General features: G+C 36.7%; 1 protein-coding gene across 7 annotated transcripts in view; it reads right to left on the reverse strand.

Moving 5' to 3' along the window:
* Epha6 (EPH receptor A6) overlaps window positions 1-16,587 on the reverse strand; it is a 955,104-nt gene that overhangs the window by 303,149 nt on the left and 635,368 nt on the right. For all 7 annotated transcript variants that reach the window (XM_060370600.1, XM_060370599.1, XM_060370601.1 and 4 more), the window contains 2 exons: window positions 4,494-4,602; window positions 850-920 (listed from right to left, as the gene is read on the reverse strand). In XM_060370600.1, the coding sequence (XP_060226583.1) occupies window positions 850-920; window positions 4,494-4,602 (180 nt within the window). The remainder of the gene's footprint in view (window positions 1-849; window positions 921-4,493; window positions 4,603-16,587) is intronic.

Genomic DNA, 16,587 nt, shown 5'->3' on the forward strand with positions numbered 1-16,587 from the left:
GCCTTAGAATTTTCCCTAAACCATCTCAGAAATTTATAGAATATTGCCTTAAACCTATTCCTGTCTTGCTGAATGATACAGATAGAGGTGGTGGTGTGGCTGCTTTTTTTGTTTTGTTTTATTTTTGCTTAATTTAAGACAAAAGGAGGTTTAAATAGTTGAACAAGTTGCCCCACCATATATTATCTCTTTACGTTGGTTAATTATAAGAACATTCCTTTCTTGTTATTTTAGCATCTCACAATAAAAAAGCCGCTTGATGAAGTAGTTTTCAATTTGGAGGTGAAGGTGGAGGTGGGTGTTGGGGAGGAGAGAAGGGCAATTATCTAACCGACTATAGTGGTAATTATAGCTTGCTGAGGAAGAGATCTTCAAATGAATATAACCTTGTAGTCAGTACAGGGATTCATACATATTCTGAAAGTTAAAGAGCTGATACACTTTTATAGTGCTAATGAATTGTAAATTGCTTTGTTGTATGATTAAGTGACAATTTCTCCAAAAAGGAATAAGGATTTCTCAACATGTCTATATCTAAAGCTTTCTTAAATGAAACTGACTCATGTTCTGGAGCCATTGTGATGGTAAATAAAAATACACAATCAGTCACCATGTATTTTTAGTAAATTCAATTTGTTGGTTTCTCCTGCAAGCACTGAAGAAAAGGTAATATCATTTAATGAGAAGCAGGTGCAGTTTCCACACCAAACCTACAGAAAACCCTTAATGCCAGAGGTTGGAGATGGATTTGTCATTTGTTTTCTCAACTCCATGCATCACAAACTTGAATGGAGCCGTGGAGATGCCAGGAAGGCACAGAATAGTGGCAAGGAACAAGGCAGTACTCACAGTGGCCATTCTGTAAGTGAGTTCTTCTCTTCTCCTCTGACTTCATTTTGGCCTTTATGTACCATTGACACCTTGAAAAAAGGTAAACAGAATCTTACTTAAGCTTTATGTAATAGAATACAAAACAGTTAGGGGCCTGGAGAAATGGCTTAGTGGTTAAGAGCACTTGCTACTCTTCCAGAGGTCTTGAGTTCAATTCTCAGCACATATGTCAGAGGGCTCAAAACTGCTTTTACCTTCAGGTTTAGGAGCTCTAAAACCCTCATCTGGCCTCCATGGACACATGTGCCCACATACACATACCTTTCTACACATACATGATTTAAAACTAAAACAAAACTTGGATATATCATCCATTGACAAGATTCTTCATAAAGACCTGCTTAGAATATGTTTATAATGTAAAATGCCCCATATAACCTTTTTGATATATGTAAAAATTAGGACCAAGATAACACTGTCAAATAGACTGATATAAAAGATACCGTCCCCAGAAGGAAGAAAAATAAACCTTCCCCTACCAGTGGACTTGGGGAGGAGCATGCAATGGAGAAAGGGGAGGAAGAGAGGGATGGGGAGGAAGGGAAAGGTTGGAAGGGGAGGAGGGGGGAACTAGAGGGGGGATACAAAGTAAATAAAGTGTAATTAAAAATAAAATAAAAATTAAAAAGATATGATTCCCATAAAATATTTTATCTTCAGCTGTAAACATAATTTTCTTTTTATCTGACTTCTAATAACCATAATTATTTTTAAAAGTTATCAAAAATAAAAATGATATTTGAATTAGAATCTCACAGGCACAGAAGATTAGCTTCTATTTTTAATGCCAGTTAGCATGGTGGCTTCTTTCTTAAGAGTTGAAAATTTGAGGGGGTGGTCTGTTCTTTTACTGTGTAGTTGGGCTCTCATGACTATTTCTACTCAAGTAACATCAGCAACAACCATGGGGTTTGACTGTTCATTAAATTGATGTTTCCAGTTGGTTAAAGATAATGCATCTGTATTACACAGGTAATTTTTCAGTGTCAATTATGCTTATATTTCTATGGTAGTTTCAATATTCATCCAGTTTTGTTTTATATTTTGCATTAAATTAAATTCCATTGAATGTCCCTCTACCAAGGTTCATAAGAGGTATTTCAGAATGACTGTTGCCCATGTAATCAAAGTAGTTCTCTTCAATGTAAAAAGTGTTTGGGCAGTTTCTGATGTTATAGAAATGGCAAACGTAGAAATTCAAAGCTGAGCATGATTCAGTATTAAGTTTTCTTTGTCGTTAACTTTGTTAGATTAAATTTTGCCCACAAAGATTGCAGCATTTTAAGTCTATGTCTTTATAATTCAAGACAATATATTTTTTAAATGAAGGTTATAGCAATATCATCACAAACTGTCTTGCAAGAAGGCTTCTAGGACAGTGATGATCTGTGATAAAGTGGGAACAAGTGAAACATTTTTTTTAACGATTTAAATGGGTGTACCGAATAAAATGAAAATACTCGGCTGCATGAAGAGGCACAAAGACAATGTGATTATGTTATAAAAATACTGCGAATACATTACGTGTTGATACCTGCTGAGTAAACATTATCAAGACAACACTAAATATGATAAACTTCTGTTGTATATATCCTTTACCTACTATAAAATAAATTCTATCGGTAACTTGTGAATCTTGTGTATGGATATCTTGACAACAATAACTTATTCATCATAAATTACATACAACTAAAAGTATAATAATATCCTCTATAGAGACATTAACACAAAGATGCAAACATATCATAATATCTAGATATGTTTGTTATGTTAAGTATGCTCAGTATGTGACAATTTGAATGATGATTAGTTTTCATTTAGAAAGATTCTTAATTCCCATTTGAAAATTTCTTTGAAGATGTTTAGGGTACAATATTAGATGGTTTTATTTAAGAAGAGTGTCATGTTTATCTTCAACAGTAAACAATAAATAAAAAGATCATTCATCATGAGATTGACTTAAAGTATTCTATTTTATAATAATTTACTATATGGCAAAATCGGATATACTTTGTAATATATGTTACATACATCTTATAGAATTTCCCCCTCATCATACTTTTCTGTCACCGGGGTTTTGAATGGCATAGCCAGATCTAGTGCCTGTGAAGGGTTTCTTCTAGGGTTTAGTGTTTTGTATATGAAGTCACCGTGGGTACATACTGCTTCTTTTATTGGCATCATTTGTGCAGTTTTAAATCATGACATTGCCATCTTATATTATGCACATTTCAGATTATTAACACAAGTCCTGAGGTGTTCTTTGTGCCCCTACTGATATTTAGAAATGCCTCTGGGGTTTCCATTATTGTGAGAAAACATTACCAAGTACATTTGGGGGAGAAAAGGCTTTACTTTAGCTTACAGCTGTAAATTCACAGTCAATGAGGGAAATCAGGACACACAGCTGGAGGCAGGAACTGAAGCAGAGGCCATAGAGGAATGCTGCTTTCTGCTTGCACCTTGTGGCTTGTTCAGGCTAATTTTTATACCTCCAGGATCACTTGGCCAGGGTTGGCACAACTCACAAAGAGCTTGGCACTCCCACATCAATTCCATGTAGTTAATTTGGTGGGAGATTTTATTTATTAGGGTTTCCACTTCCCAGTTACTCTACAATGTCAGGTTGACATAAAACTAGCCAGCACAAGAATGAATGTCTATTTTTCCTTAAAAGAATGACCTGAAGATAGTTGTGATTTGTGATAAATAATTTTCAAGATTAGTTACTTAAAAATAAAGAATAAGTTACTTAAAAATAACTCCATACTTATTATGTTCATGCTTATTTATGAAGTTTTAGGGCTTAGATCTTTAAGATCATTGATACCTTTAATGATTAAAATATGGTTTCAGTACATAGTGATACTGAAAGCATAAAAATAGAAAACTGAGGCCAAGTGATGACAGAAGCCAAAATGTAGACACAGGTGACACTTCATGGTCAATATCATAATATGGTGATAATTATCCTTTTTAAAAGAACATTAGATTTGACTTTTTAAAAATAGGTCTCTAAACAACCCAGCTGAGCTCATAAAACCCAGTAACAGTTGAATCCCTTTGATCAATAATCAGTATTAAATCTATATGTCTCACTTTTTCAACTTGAAATAATTAAAACTATTAACTGTACTACTCTAATGTAGAAGAATATTAAACTTATAAAGCAAGTAACTGTAATATAGAGAATTTTCATATTTAATTGATAGAACATCTTTTATAAAAAATTTACAAGAAAAGATATTATGTAAGTTGTTCTGTATAAGTTTGAATTTTGTTTTCCAAGAAAAATCTTTCAAGGAGTCATCAGATTATAGTAAATGAAAAAAAAAATCTGGAGTAAATTATTCTTTACTATTCAGCTTTTACACTTCTTTAATGTAGGTTTTAGCTGCTTTTTTTTAAAATTGGGAATTGATACTGAGTGTTGGTAGTGGCTCAGTCCTCTGTGATTCTGTGGAGTTCCCTGTGGTTTCCTCATGTTAAGTATGCTCAGACACAGGTGCACGCATGTACACACACACAAACACACACAAATACACAGGGCCTAAAGAGTGGTTATCGACAGCCTTGGGGATAATCTGGGACTACTCATTTACCTCCCAGTGATGAGAAAGAACAGAGTGAGGATGACGAGGAGAGTGAATCCTCCGACGGCCGCTGTGGCTATCACCAGGATCTGCCCTTGTTCTGCAGCCATGTCAGAAGCTGAAACGCAGAGACAGGTGACACTTCATGGTCAACATCTTACTATGATTTTTTTAAAAAGCACATTAGACTTGACCTTTTTTTTTTTAATTAGGTCTCTAAACAACCTAGCAGAGATGAGATCATCATGCACAACACAAAACGTTCCTCCTTCTTAAAAGTAATGACTTAAGGATGTGTATTCTTAATTCTTCCTTTGATGACTGGATATGAGTTGCATTGCCCAGGTTCTGCAGACTCCTTTGGCATCTGTTTCTACCATATGGAAAGCCTATGCTATAATTTAAATTAATAAATTGATTTAATGTATGTATAATACACATTTCACAGAACTGAATTCAAAAATTAAAGATATAAATTCTCATATGCATAGTGCCAAGATATATGTGTGTGGACAAGGATACATGTGTTTCTTTGTGCATACATATGATAGATAATAAGTGGAGAAGAAAAGGCTATTTAAGTGCTTTCTTTTTTCTTTTTGAATGAAAGGGCCAGATCACATATAGTAACAACATGCTACATTTTTTGTGGAATGTGGCGTGTAGTATGGTAAACTTGATCAAACCTGGAATCAGCTCGGTGATGTTACTAGCACCTAAGCATACATGTGGGGAAATATTTTGATTATATGAACATTAATTGCAAACAGGATCATTTCATGGGCTCGGATCCAGGAATGAATAAGTGAAGAAGGGGAACTAAGCACCATCATTCAGCATTTGCTCCCTCCTGTCTGATTGTGCTATGGCCATCTTCTTCAGGCTCTTACTTCCAGCCTTGACTTCCTGTCCTAGATACTGGTGTGTGCCAGAATAAACTTTCTTCCCTTTAGTTACTTTTGTCTGAATTTATAATATACAAAGAAAGAAATAAACTAAGACGTTAGTAAATTGTATCTTTGTGTGTGTGTTGTGTTAGTGTGCATCAGTGTGTGCCCCAATGGGCATATGGTGGTCAGAGGACAATCTTGGGTATGGGTCCTAGATTTATATCTTGTTTTAGACAAGGTTTCTCATTGTTCACTTTTCTTTTTTCCAGGCCACCTCGGCATACATAGCCCACAAGCATCCATGAGTTCCCCTTTCTCGACTTTGCATCTTTGTGGAGGGGCACAGTGATGGCTACGCTCCTACCCTCTGCTTTCAGAAGGGTTTTAGGGACCCAGCTCAGGTCATCAGGCCTGCAACAGCCTCCTCTACTAGGGTATCAACTGTTGTCTTCAGTAAGAGATCATTTAGTCACAACCTTTAGGAGACTTTCTAAATGTAATGAAAAACTAGTCACGTTTATTCAGTTTTCAGTTAAAGAAATTTATTAAACATTGGAATTAGATTTTAGTCACCATTATTTCATCAAAGTGTTTCCAGGCGGTTTTTACAGTGTTGAGTTTTGACACATAATCTGTTCAGAGACAAGTGAAATAGTTGTATTTTATCCAGTAAATAATGGACTCAGGCTTTTTATTAGTTCTTTCCCCAAGTTTTTCAATCTTCAAAACGGCACTGATATGGGAATTAATGGTGTGCTCTAAAATGTCATATTTTCTCACTGAAAATTATTAAACAACAAATTTTTAAGAAATTGATGTTTCAGAAAACATTACAGTTTTGAAGATAAAGAAGATGACATTTTTTAAAGAAGACATTATTTTCTTACAACTCCTGTGCTCATAAAAGATATAATCTAGTTCAAGAGTTTTCAGCCTAGAACAAATATTCTTATACTAGTCGGGTCTCTGGTGATTTCTTGAGACTGTATTCGAAGCTCAAATGAGGAATAAGATTATGTAGTCAAGTGGCTTGTGAAAATCAGAAAGTTTGTCATAGAAATTTGTGTTGACTTACATAATAACTTAGTAAACCCCTGATTTCACTAATATGTCTCCTTTTGCACACATCTGATTACATGGTTACGAACTGGGCTTGAGTTAAAATTTTAATTGTTTAACAAAATGCTAACTAAATTTGGATAATGAATAGCATGTATACTAGCAAAATTAAGCATTTCCATGTAGAGAATAACATACACACATACTCAGCACAGTTGAAGATAATGCTTAATGACTGTCACTATTATACTGGGTATAAAATAATACAGGCAAGGAGGCTAGAGTGAGTATGGAAATATGACAAACATAATTATCCATATCACTGACAATGTTTATTCAATATTTAATTAACAGACGTTTTTGTTCCTAGGACAATAAACAAAGCTTCAACACATTATTGAACGCATGCTCATGATCTAAATTATGTCAGTACTTTTCTTACTCCTAGTTAGCTTTGTCACTTCTCCAAACCAACACACACAACACACAGAAAAGATGACAGTAGGATACTGATTTGCTTGCCTCTAAGTCCTAGCTACTGAAGTATTTTAAATGACCCTTTTCAGTAACACGAGGACCTACTAGACCCAGATTTTCGTTTATTCTTGCAGAATCATACATGCTCTTGTTTGCCCTTGATTTTGAGTCTATAATGTGAAAGTGTTGAAATAAGTGTATTTGTCACACTCTCTCAGACAAATGTGACGATCTTATTATGTTTTCGATGAGGACTACAACAAAATATTGGAAAGATTTTTTTTGCCACTTGCATCTTTGTGGAGGGGCACAGTGATGGTTATGCTCCTACCCTCAGCTTTTAGAAGGGTTCTAGGGACCCAGGAGGGATGCCCTGGACCATTGCTGCAGCCATTGTGCTTGCTGTGTACATTCTGGGTCTCCTGGATGAAGGCCAGTTCATCACAGAGCTGATTTCATCTCAGGGTAAAATTCAGATCCCTTAACTTTGTTAAGGAGGCTTTCTCCAAATGGCTAGCACAAGTCTCTGGCTTGTCTGTACAGCTCATTCCTTCAGTCTCTTGAGTGAGCCATGCTTTCTTTAATGGCCAGTTCCTAAGAGTTCCCTTACATGGACACCCACTCATGTGGAAAGCATTCTCCCTGATATCTATACTTTACTAGGCTCTCAGACGGGTGTTTCCATAACTCCTTAAACTAGTACTATGAATGAAAGTATAGTGTGCTGCCCAAATTACATTTTTGGCAACCTGTCTCTTTCATTAGGATGAAAATTTCACAAAGGCAGAAAATTTAATCACTGTGTTGTCTATAGAGAGTCTAGGATGACATATCTCCATTTGTCTCAAAGAGGAAATGTAAATAAATATCATATCCAGCATGTATTATCTAGATGGTCTTAGATATAATAGTAATTATTCTTATATGAATTTGAGACAAAAAGACAAGAAGGGAAAAGCTGGGGGGACAAGGAACTGGAAAAAGTGATGAACAGTTCCTTCTCAGAGCCTTGGAGGAAGTACGTTTTGAATTTTAGTTGTGATTTCTTCTTTTAAGGCACCAAAGGTAGAGTATAGTGCACAAAAATGAATATGCAGTCACACCCATTGGACTTGATGTGTGGTTGTTGCTTAAGGATTATATTGAAAGAATGAATTGAGTGGTCATATACCCTGGATAATTCTGATAAGAAAAGGTTAGATTAAGCTATGAATAACTCACAGCTCTCCTCCTTTTGGTAATGTAGGAAGATTTACCTTAAACATAGCTGTTCCATGCATATGAAGACAGCATACCCAGTATTCATTTCTAATTGCTCTACACACTTTGGAGACAAGTGAAAGGCAAGGGTTACTATAGCAGCAACACTTCTACATTTTACCATGTTCTCAGAACAAAGTTGAAGAATTCTTAATTCACTCAACAGCATTTATTGGGAAGCCATTACATAATGACTTCCAAGGTGACCCCTGGGGACTCAGATAAACAAAACAAATGTAATTACTCTGCTGGTGGACTGACAGTTCAGTAGGGAAAATAAACAATGATCAAAAAATTACAAAGAGTAAGAATTGCTACATCAGGGAAACTTGTATGCAGTGCTAGCTGTATTCTTTTGTGCAATCCCAATGCTAATTATGTCTAATTAGTTTTCTCTGAGAAAATGTATCTAAAACTTATTCTCATAAGTAGGACCTATAGGGAGGGCCCTGACCATAAAACAAACTGTAGTGGAATCTGTAGAAATAAATGAGATTTATTTGTGACTCACTCATTGGAAAGTGTTTCTTTGTTAAAGAAAAGGTCATATTCTCAGACAAAAACAAGGATGTTAAAATGATGTATTTAATTTTATAATCTCTACAAGAAGTAAACTCCCTTAAGGAAAAATAATTATTATTTTAAATATTGTGAATTTGTTACTGGGCCAACATATAGGACCTATTTAATACTTGGTTTAGGTCAGGAGAATATTCAATGAAGCCAGCTCTAGTAGTTTCTATTTAAAGAGGAAAAAAAAAAACAAAAAACAAAAACAGAGTGAAGTTCTTTCCATGGAATCTTAAGTTCTTACAAAAAATAGATTCCACATTTTTAGAAAAGTGTGAGAGAAAGCAATTTGGCTATTTTTAACTAACACATTTTCTTATATGGAAGCATATGATTTTTGCCTCACTGTAATCAAGATTATTTTTTATATTTACATTTCAAAGTGAAATCTGTTATTCGTATTCTGTGTCATTTTCTATGGAAGAGTGTTTTGAAGTTAACTCATTTCTGTTGTGAACCTCTTCCGAAAGTTATTGGAAGATATATAACACATTTTGTATAAAGTATTTCTGAAAAAAATGCTGCCCAGTGAAGTGCATTTCTTTGTCACTTTACTGAAATGATTTTTAAAAACATAACCTATAATTCAACAAATAGGTATGAGAAAAATCATTGTAAGTTTTATTGACAAGTGACACATGAAAATTCCATCCTTAAATCATATACAGCAATCAGGATTCTAAATAATCTAAGACTGAGACACACATCTAACCATGTGCAATGGGGATGAATAGATCTGCAAAAAAATCTCAATGCTGCAAGCCTCGGTAGATATTAGAATGTATGTACAGATCAAAGATAGTGCAATAAACTTTTTTTGGAAAAGATACAGTATTGTAATTTTGCAGATGACACTGTTATTTTCTTTCTTGTAAACCTCGACTTGTAAACATAATCTCACCTTGAATCTTCCAACAAGTCAAACATATTACTACATCTTACGTTGTGTCTTCATCACCACTAACATGGTATACTATCTGCCTCCAGACATATATGAGTAGATGAGTTTCTGCAGATCTTCCTTGCCATAACGTGTCTTCCCAGTCTATTCCACCTAATGTGATAACTGTCCCTCAAGACATTATTTAAAACTTCTCAGATCTTATTCATTGCCTAGAAGATACAGGCCTCCCTTTCTAGTAAGTATGGCTCAGAGATGTGCATGCACATGATTCTGGACTCTGGCCTCATGTAGTTCTCTCCATTTCTCCCCACTGCTCATCAATATTGTATTGCCATTTCCATCTTTTAACTATTCCCCAATTTTGACCTCATTCTTTCCAATTTCCTATGCTATTTTCTCAGCTCATATTCACATCTGATCACATTTATTTGAAATCAGCTAGATGGCAGCCTTAATTATGTAAAATGCAATTGAGCAATAGTAAGACAAAAGAAAAAAAGGAGCAAGATCTTATAAAAGAATCTCACTGATGTTCACATATTAACAGTGCAGAGGCAGAGTTTGCTTCCTAGAAGAGCATGCATTCCCTACACTGAGACTTCAGATCTATTTATTGATTTGTAACCTTACAGCAACAGTACAGTAGTAATAGACTAGAAATTAGAAATTGAAGGAGGGACACATAAGAGAAAGAGTTAGACAGAAATCTCCAGAGATAAGAGTACAGACAAAATGAAGAAAAAAGGCTGAAAATATAACATAAGATTCTAAAATATTTCTTACCAGGAGCTAAAAGTTTGTCTCAAGGAGAGGTAAAAAAATTCATGTGTTGTAGCACAGTAACATAATCACTTAAGGCCAATTAAAAATACTTATTTAATTATCAGTTTAGCTTCTTGAGTACAGAAAATGCTGTCTTTCAACTTTGTAAATAACAATGGATTAGTTTAGTGTTCTAAAAGATTATGTATTTGCAAATGTAGAGTCATAAAAAGTGATTAAAGAAGTACATTGTCTGTGCAAAGGTAAACGATTCTAAGTTAAAGGACAGTAAACTTGTTTGGTTTCCTGAGAAATGTAAATCACTAAACAAGTCTTAGTTTCAGATGTGACCACTCATTGATTTGTTTTTGATCTAGAATCAATTAGTGAAAAATTAAAGGGAAATAATGTGAATTAATTTCCCCTAGTTATTTGTGCCTGAGCTTTCAGTGACTATTTAGAGGAACCGGTATAAACATGGAGTTGGATTAGCACTTTCCCCTGGTAATCATCCAATACTTGAGGCCATCTTCCATCACAAAAAATATATCTCTAAGATTAAAACTCAAAGACAGAAAGACAAGAGATTCTCTCTTCCTGTCAGGTGAGCTGATTACGGAATTCTCAGCTGGTGGAAACAAGCCGCACAGATCATCTCTGTCAAAGGGGAGGCTTTAGCAAGGATTATTTTCTTCAGAAAGTAACTTCACAGCACACGCTTTCTACGGCTCTGCCACTTCTCCAGAAACAAAGCAAGTCCACACATCAAACCGTGGCTTCTCTGGAACACCACCAATCTCAAGATATTTGAGGCCCCAATTTACCTGTCAGATGAAATGCCAGATGACACAGGGATAATTGGAAAGTGTGAGTTTGGCACAACTTGATGGAGAGGAAAAGGCAGTGATAGGTGTACAGAGTAATGAAATACCCTTTTTTCCCTTTGGAAGATAATTCTGAGTTCATTAATGAGTTGCACAGATGTCTTTGCCACATGCAGAGAATTTTCAAAATGAAAATTAATGATCACAGTCTTTGAACAACTGGAAGTGTTGTCAACACTTTAAATTTCTGCAATTTAATTTGTAATCACCTGTCTTTTCTATTGTCCCTTGTAGCTAAGTTAGTCTTTGAGGCTGTTTTTTATAATTGAAATATCTACGACTCCATATGTACATCGTTTAGTTTTTAATGTCCATTTTATAATACTATTCCCCTATAAATGCTGCAATGTCTCATTAGTGACCAAGAAATTTCTATTTCAAATATTATTTGCTATGTGCAATTACGTTATTTGTGGATATTTGGATATTGGTAAGCATACTGGGATATCTATGTATGCAGATATAGGAGATAGTTTAGTAATATGGGTCTATACTTGACTTGTGCTATGTACTTCCCATATTTTTAATGTTGTACCTTTAACTGTGCACACAGAACATTTCTGCATGATGCCCTTAAAGGTCTAAGATGCTCACTAGCTCTGGGCTGCAAGTATACCACTCAGATTAATGACTATTACATTTGGACAATTCCTTATAAACGTTCTCAATTCGTTATGCTTCAGAGAGGGGTAGAAGAAATCAAGTCTAAACTGATTATTGGTATATATTTAGTAAGAAAAAAATGTTTATCAGTTAAAATTTATGGAGAGTTCCCTACATTTAATTTTATGCCTATGTATACATTATAAAGGACACACATGGTTAAAACAAACAACTATATATGTTCTAATTTATCAGTTGATACTCAGAAAGACCATCATGGTGACCCTTAGAAGCCAAACTTTTCCTTTTCTTGAATACCATAAAAGGAAGTCCCAGGATCCCTTAACTATTTTCACCAACATGGATTATTGCTTTGTTGCGGAGTATTCTGATCTTTATTATCTTGTTTTCTTAAGGAAAATTTCAGTGAAGCTGCACAAACTTTGTGGTTTCTATTTCAAACATTGACTAAGAGGCCATGAACCTAGAAACACCCAGTCCTGACCTTAAACACAGTTACATATTGATATCTATGTATTTGAGGCTTTCTTTAGCCTTTTATTTTACCAGTAACAATTGTTTGGCGTAAAGAGCTTTATTATTAAATATATAACCAATAGGAATCACAGATTTAGTAAGGCTTGTATGCCCTAAGATTGATTTACAATAAAGATTTGTTTATTTTAATAAAAATATTTAAGTTAATTACAACTTAAACTCCACACATTTATTTAGAAAAAGGTTCAGAGGGCCAGCAAGATGATTCAGTGGCTAAAAAGACTTGCTACACAAGCTTGATCAGAGGTAAGTCTCTGGAACCACTGGTGGAAAGAGAAAACCAACTCCTCAAAACTGTTCTGTAACCTCCAAAGACACACACACACACACACACACACACACACACACACACACGTACTGAACTGCTCATACCCCCACTACTACTGCTACTTTTTATTATTAAATATAAAAATTAGAAGAATTAGAAAGTTTTTGGAGACCATTCTCATTGATTCAGTACTTACTCAAAAATAGTAAAACTGTCTGTCATTAAGAATGTGCTGATGTGCTGAGGCTAGGAATGAAGTTCACTTGATAGAGTGATTTCTTTGCATGCCGGAAGGCGCAATTCCCATCCTCAGTACAGCATTAAACTGTGGGTGGTGCCTCCTTCTCCCAAAGTTCAGGGACCATCTAGGAAGCGGGGGTGGAATGATTGTAAAAGCTAGAGTCTGAGGGTAGGGCAAGGCAGTGTCTTCTGGAGGGGACAGGGCTATTGCATTGATAAACTAAAGGTAGCTTCCCAGGACCTCTACAAGATCAAGCTAGCTAAATGTTCCAACATAAAGGGAAGGGTCTCAGTGGTCCCCACTCCTACATGAGGAAGTGTTTTCTGTAAGAATATGGCTTGTGCTAAGTTGGCCATGTTCTAGGTGTTGCTTACAAACCCTTAACAATCTATGGACAGCACAAATCAGACTAGGTGAGTGTCTTAGTTAGGGTTTTACAGCTGTAAAGGGGCACTATGACCAGAGCAACTCTTTAAAAGAAAACACTTAATTGGGGCTGGCTTACAGTTTCAGAGGTTTAGTCCATGACCAGGGCAGGAAGCATGACAGAATGCAGGTAGACATGGTGCTGGAGGAGGTGCTGAAAGTTCTACATCTTCATGCAGAGGCAGCAGGAGGAAGACTGCAGCACACTTCCTTTCAACAAGGCCACACCTCTAATAACACCACTCCATTTTCATACAAACTACCACAGCCAGTAATTCAAAATGAAAGCACACCAGGCTAAGAAGGTGTCAGAAGTGTGGAGTAAATCTAGTAAGAGTTAGGAAGAGAATTGGGAGCTCAATATGATCAACATAATGTACACATCTATAAAATTCTCAACCTATTACAAATATTTTAATAAAAAATAAAAACAGCTGTAGTCATGCATGCTAGTAATCCAAGTATTTGAGAGATGAACACAGGAAGATACAAGTTACAAGAACTCTCAAGTCCGTTCTTGGTAACATAGCAAGTTTAAGCTAAACTGGCCTATGTGAGAACAAATCTCAAAAAAAAAAAAGTTATATTCTTATATTAAGCCTTGTGGCAGGATAGGAATACCTGAGGTAGAAACTAAGATCGTTTCTTATCTTCATAAAAGTTTCTCTTTAGTGTCAGAAATAGAGAAGTAAAACTCAACTGAAATCTAATAGAGTTATGTAAATATAGGTATTTGTCAGGGTCATAAAGAAAGGCAAAGAAGCTGGGTATGATGGCATATGCCTTGAATCCCAGAACTCAGGGAGGCAGAAGCAGATAGACTGATGTGAGTTTGAGGCCAGTCTGGTCCACAAAGGGAGTCCAGGACAGCCAAGGCTACACAAAGAAACCCTGAAGAGAGAGTAGGAGGGAGGAGGGAAGAAGAGAGAGAGGGACAGGGAGAGAGAAGAAGAAGAGGAGGAAGAAAACGAAGAAGAGAGAGTTATGATTGCTTGATTAAAAATCCACAGAGGTGAGGTAGTGACTGAAAGAGGGAACAAGGTAGGAGAAGGATCACAGAGGGATATCAGACATGGAGCAAGCAAGGACAAGAGTACAGAAGGCCTGTAGAAAAAAGAGAAACTGAGCTTCATCATTGTGACAAGATGGAGACTTAAGTCAGGGTAGGCTCCTCAGAGGATATGAGGGGGACTCAAGCAGAGATTCCTAGTAGCAGAGGCTATAGAGACTGAAGAGGACATCTTCTAACTAGACTAGAATCCTAGCGGGGGGCGGACACCAATTCATTCATAAAAACTTTGACTCAAAATTTTTCCTGCTTATAAAATGTGCAGGGGTAAAGACAGAGAAAGTAGAGCAGAGACTGAGGGAATGCCCAATCAATTCCTGGCCAACCAGAAACCAACTCTATCAGAGAGTACCATCCCCTGACACTATGCATGATGCTCTGCTAAGCTTGAAGACAGAAGCCTGACATAGTTAGTTGTCCTCTGAGAGGCTCTACCTAGCAGTGCCTCAAAACAGATGCTGAGACTCACAGCCAAACATTGGATGATACATAGGAAATCTTATGAAAAGTGGAAGGAAAGAGAAAAGGACCTGAAGGTGACAGGAACTTCACAAGAAGATCAACAGTGCCAACTAACCAGGGCCCAGAGGGGCTTGCTGAGACTGAAGCATCAACCAAGGACCATGCATAAACTGGACCTAGACCCCTACAAAGCAGCTTATGCTTCAGTGGGTCCTCCACTAAGGGAAGGAAGGACTGCATTGGACATGGACTCACTTGCCAGCTTTTTGATTATTTTGATTAGAACTGCCTTGCCAGGCCACAGGGGAAGAGGATACACTCTGTCCTGATGCAACTTGATGAGCTGGAGTGGATGGGAAAGGGAGATCTTTTTTTCTCAGGTAAAGGAAAGTGGGAGGTAGAAAAAGGGAGGGTGGGGCAGGGAGGGAAGTAGGGATGGGGCTACAGCAAGGATGTAAAGTGATTTTAAAAAGGAAAGAAGTAAAAGCAGCAAGGGAAAAAGGCCAAGTAACACATGAAGGTAGACCTATCGGAATCACACCAGACTTCTCAACAGGAACTATGAAAGCCAAAAGGGCCTGGACAGAAATCATACAGTCCTTAAGGGACCACAGATTCCAACCCATCAGAATGGTTAAGAACAAAAACTCAAGTGACAATACATGCTGGAGAGGACGTGAAGAAAGGGGAACCCTCCTCCATTGCTAGTGGGAATGTAAACTTGTACAACCAATTTGGAAATCAATCTGGCGCTTTCTCAGACAATTAGGAATATTATTATTATTGTTACAATTTATTCACTTTGTATTTCAGTTTTAGCCCCCTCCCTCATCTCCTTCTCTCCTCCTCCCCTTTCTCTCTTCCCTAGTCCACTGATAGTCCTCTCCTATTGTTTGACTAGGTTATAAGGTACCATCAAGATTACTTGGATCCTGTTCCTTTGTGGGCTGACTAGGTTCACCTACCAGGAAGAAGTGATGAAGGAACAGGATCAATAAAAGGGACCTCATGAGACTGTCAGAGTTCATGTCAGAGACTATCTCTTCTCCCCTTACTAGGAAACCCACATGGAGACTGATCTGTCTATGGGCTACATCTGAGCAGGGGGATCTAGGTCCTCTGTATGCATGGTGTTTGGTTGATGTCTCAGTCTCTGCACCTTTTTTTGGCTTTGCTGATCTTCTTGTGGGGCTCCTGTCCCCTCTGGGTCTTTCTATATCCCCCCCTTCTTCCATAAGACTCCCTGAGCTCTGTCCAAAGTTTGGCTGTGAGTCTCTGCATCTGCTTTGATAACCTGATGGGTAGAGTCATATGTCTGAAGCATAGAGAAAGATCCATGGAAGAAAGTTGGGTGATGGGCAAAGATGGATCAGGGAAACATAAAGTGGCAGTTGTTACTATTCCATTGTTTTGTTACTGTGAAGCATACAGGTGGGACACATGTGTGTTTACTCAGAATTGGAATTTTGATGAAGATATGAATTCTTGCAGATAGGTGTTAATATTCTGCTTAGCAGAACTGTCACAGAGGAATGAATTATCCTGGGTTGTGTTGATTCTCACGGTGCTCTTTTATTTTTCATGTGAGAGCCAAGTCCCTCTTTTCACTGAAAGAGTTATGTTTCTGTTACTTGAGATTGAGAATACAGTGAATAGTATTTAATGTAATG

This window comes from Meriones unguiculatus, chromosome 17 (assembly GCF_030254825.1).
Source record: "Meriones unguiculatus strain TT.TT164.6M chromosome 17, Bangor_MerUng_6.1, whole genome shotgun sequence".
In the NCBI taxonomy this organism is placed as follows: Eukaryota; Metazoa; Chordata; class Mammalia; order Rodentia; family Muridae; genus Meriones; species Meriones unguiculatus.